At 27.4% G+C, this 2,750-nt stretch overlaps 1 protein-coding gene across 1 annotated transcript; it reads right to left on the bottom strand.

Annotated features, from left to right (window-relative positions):
* Nucleotides 1-25: 25 nt before the first annotated feature.
* On the bottom strand, nt 26-2,435 carry ENU1_152260 (phosphatidylinositol3-kinaseTor2, putative; the record flags this gene model as incomplete). The annotated part of the gene is made up of 2 exons (XM_008860631.1): nt 26-43; nt 111-2,435. 2 exons carry the CDS (start codon nt 2,433-2,435, stop codon nt 26-28), a joined length of 2,343 nt encoding a protein of 780 aa, XP_008858853.1.
* Between the last annotated feature and the right edge of the window lie 315 nt (nt 2,436-2,750).

The raw sequence follows: 2,750 nt of genomic DNA, 5'->3' as shown, positions 1-2,750 counted from the left end.
TCTTGTCTTAAATCTTCATGTCCTTTTAAACAATATTTATATTCTTTTCCATTAGATCCAACAATTGTAAGTTTTCTTGGTCTTTGTTTAGATGGAATAATATTAAGAACTGGTGCAATGGATTTAATTCTAATAATATTATTAACATTTTGTGCTTTATATGTTCCTGGTACTGCAATATCAAGATCATGTGCTTCCATTAGTCTTGGTGAGACATGAGGTAATTCTAATACTGCAACAGCATTAATAGATTTATGAATTCGTTTGTAAATTCTAAAGAAAATTTCCCATGCACCTTCTATATCATGGTCTTTTTCTGATGCTCTTTTTCCTTTGTTTTTAAATCTTATACAAAGTTCAAATGCATCTCTAAGATCTTTTCCATATGACTGTAAAAATCCTCTTTCATTTTGTGTTTCTCCTCCTTTTTCTAATCGATCATATAATGGTTGTAAAATTGCCATCATTCCATCAAATGAATGATTAACATAAAATTCTTTTGATGCTTCTTCAAGTGCTTCATGCCATGCTTCATGCCATAAAATAGCAATACGAACAAGTTCTTCACTTACAAGTAATGCTTGTTCAACAAGATGTCCAGAATCTGTTCTAATCTTCTCAATAACAGACATAGCAGTTTTTCTTCTATCATATGAAGGTGATTTAGATGCAACAGTTAATGGATAGACAAGTGCTTGTGGATGTTTTTTACCAATAGTAGTTAATAAATCTGTCATTACTCTTTTAACAGCTGGTACATTCGATTGAATACGGGCAATAATTTGTGGAATAACATGTAACCAAATATCAACAGGAAGAGCACGAATACCTTCAACAATAGCTTCTTCTACTTCTTGATATTTTCCATATTTAAATAAAATAGTTAAAAGTCTAAGAGTGTCTTGTAACGTTTGATTATTTTTAGTTAAAATAAGTGATTTTACAAATGCTTCAATACTGACTTTAAGATAATCTACTAATGTTTCTTCATTATAATTTTCATCTAATTCAATATATGAAACAATTTCAAAATTAATTAATGCCCAATGATGCCAATATTTATAACTTTCAGGATCATATTGTATTGTACTATGATAATACATTAAAATATTAGGTATAGTTTCATAATTAAATGCATTACTATTTTGTGCAATATATAAATTCCATTCACCTAATTTTGAACATACAACTGCTTTTAGATTTAAATCATCTCCTCTTCTTTCTTCAATAATATCTGCAAAATTTTGTAATACATTTAATAATCTCTTTTTTTCTTCAAGGTCTTTAGCTCCTTTCCATTGTAATTTAAGATATTGAACTCCAATACGAAGTTTACTTGGTTGTAATTCTTCAAGATGATTTTCAATATTAATTCCAGCTAATCTATCAAGAGTTTTCATTGCTAATTTATATTTTCCACTTTTATAACATAGTCCTGTAAATTTAATCCATGATTCACTATTTTCTGTTTCTGTTAATACAAAACTTCTTATTTTTAATAATTTTTGCCAAATACTTACATCAGCTTTAGCATTTATTAATTTTTCACTCCATGCTGATTTTAAAATACTTTTAGCATCTTGATTATATAATCCTTCTTTACATGCAATAACTTCTTCTAATTCTGCTAACATTTGTGCCTTAGCAATAGTAGAATATGACCTTTCATATACTTCTCCAACTAATGAACTTAATTCTGCATCTAATGCAATTCTTTGTTGATTAATAAGTGCTTTAGCTTCTTCAAATTCTTCATTATGAATACAATTAATACTTTTAAAGAAATCATTTTCAAAATTACTTTCAGTCATTTCACTAACAATAGAATCAAATTCATTCCAATCATCTAAATACCATAATGCTGCTGCATATAATGATCTTGCACTTGATATTGCTTTTTTATCTCCAATTTTCCATAATGTTTTTGCTGTTGTATCAAGAGATTCCCAATCTCCAAGTTCATGTAAACAATTTAATTTACCAACAAGAAGTTCTGGATTATTAATATCTTCTTGTAATTTTCTTTCATAAATACTTAATGCTTGTTGCCATCTTCCTAATTTTTCATACCATGTTTGATTTAATTCTGTATCATTATTTTGAACTTGTTTAATTTGTTTAGTATATTCAATTAACCCAGCAGCTGCATCATAATTTTGTAATTGATTATTTAATCCAATAAGTTCTTCAATCAAATTAATATTAGCATTTTCAAGAAATTCTTGTTCTTTATAATGTAATGCTTTAGCATATGCATTACATTTCTTTGAATAATCCCCAAGTGATTTAATAGGAACTTTAATTCCTTCTCTTTCCATAAATTCACATAAATTTAATATTGTTTGAATAATTTCATGTGGAGTATTATTATTTTCTAATACTTTTATTAAACAATTAGTTAGTCTTTGTGAATTATCTGTTGAGTCTTGCCACATTGATAAAAATGCATAATTAAACAAGTCTCTTGCTAATGGAAAATGATCTGTTGATAATAAGTGACAATAACATAATGATTGACTTGGACTTTCTTTTAAAAATACCATAGCAATTTGTCTAAACCAATCAAACCAATCTTCTTTACTTCTTCTTTGTCTATATGTTTCCCATACTGCAATTACTTTATTTATATCTGCATTAGGTTTAATTGTTGTGTCTTGATTAAAACTTGTAACTTGTGCATGAAGATCTTCTGATATTGTAACATTTTGTCCTTCATTTTCATCTGTTGGTAATACAAGTCCATCAGGTGT

The sequence above is a fragment of the Entamoeba nuttalli genome, assembly GCF_000257125.1.
Source record: "Entamoeba nuttalli P19 unplaced genomic scaffold asmbl_6333, whole genome shotgun sequence".
Classification (NCBI taxonomy): Eukaryota; Evosea; order Mastigamoebida; family Endamoebidae; genus Entamoeba; species Entamoeba nuttalli.
Note: the sequence above shows the minus strand (reverse complement) of the source record. Positions and strands in the feature narration are given on the sequence as shown.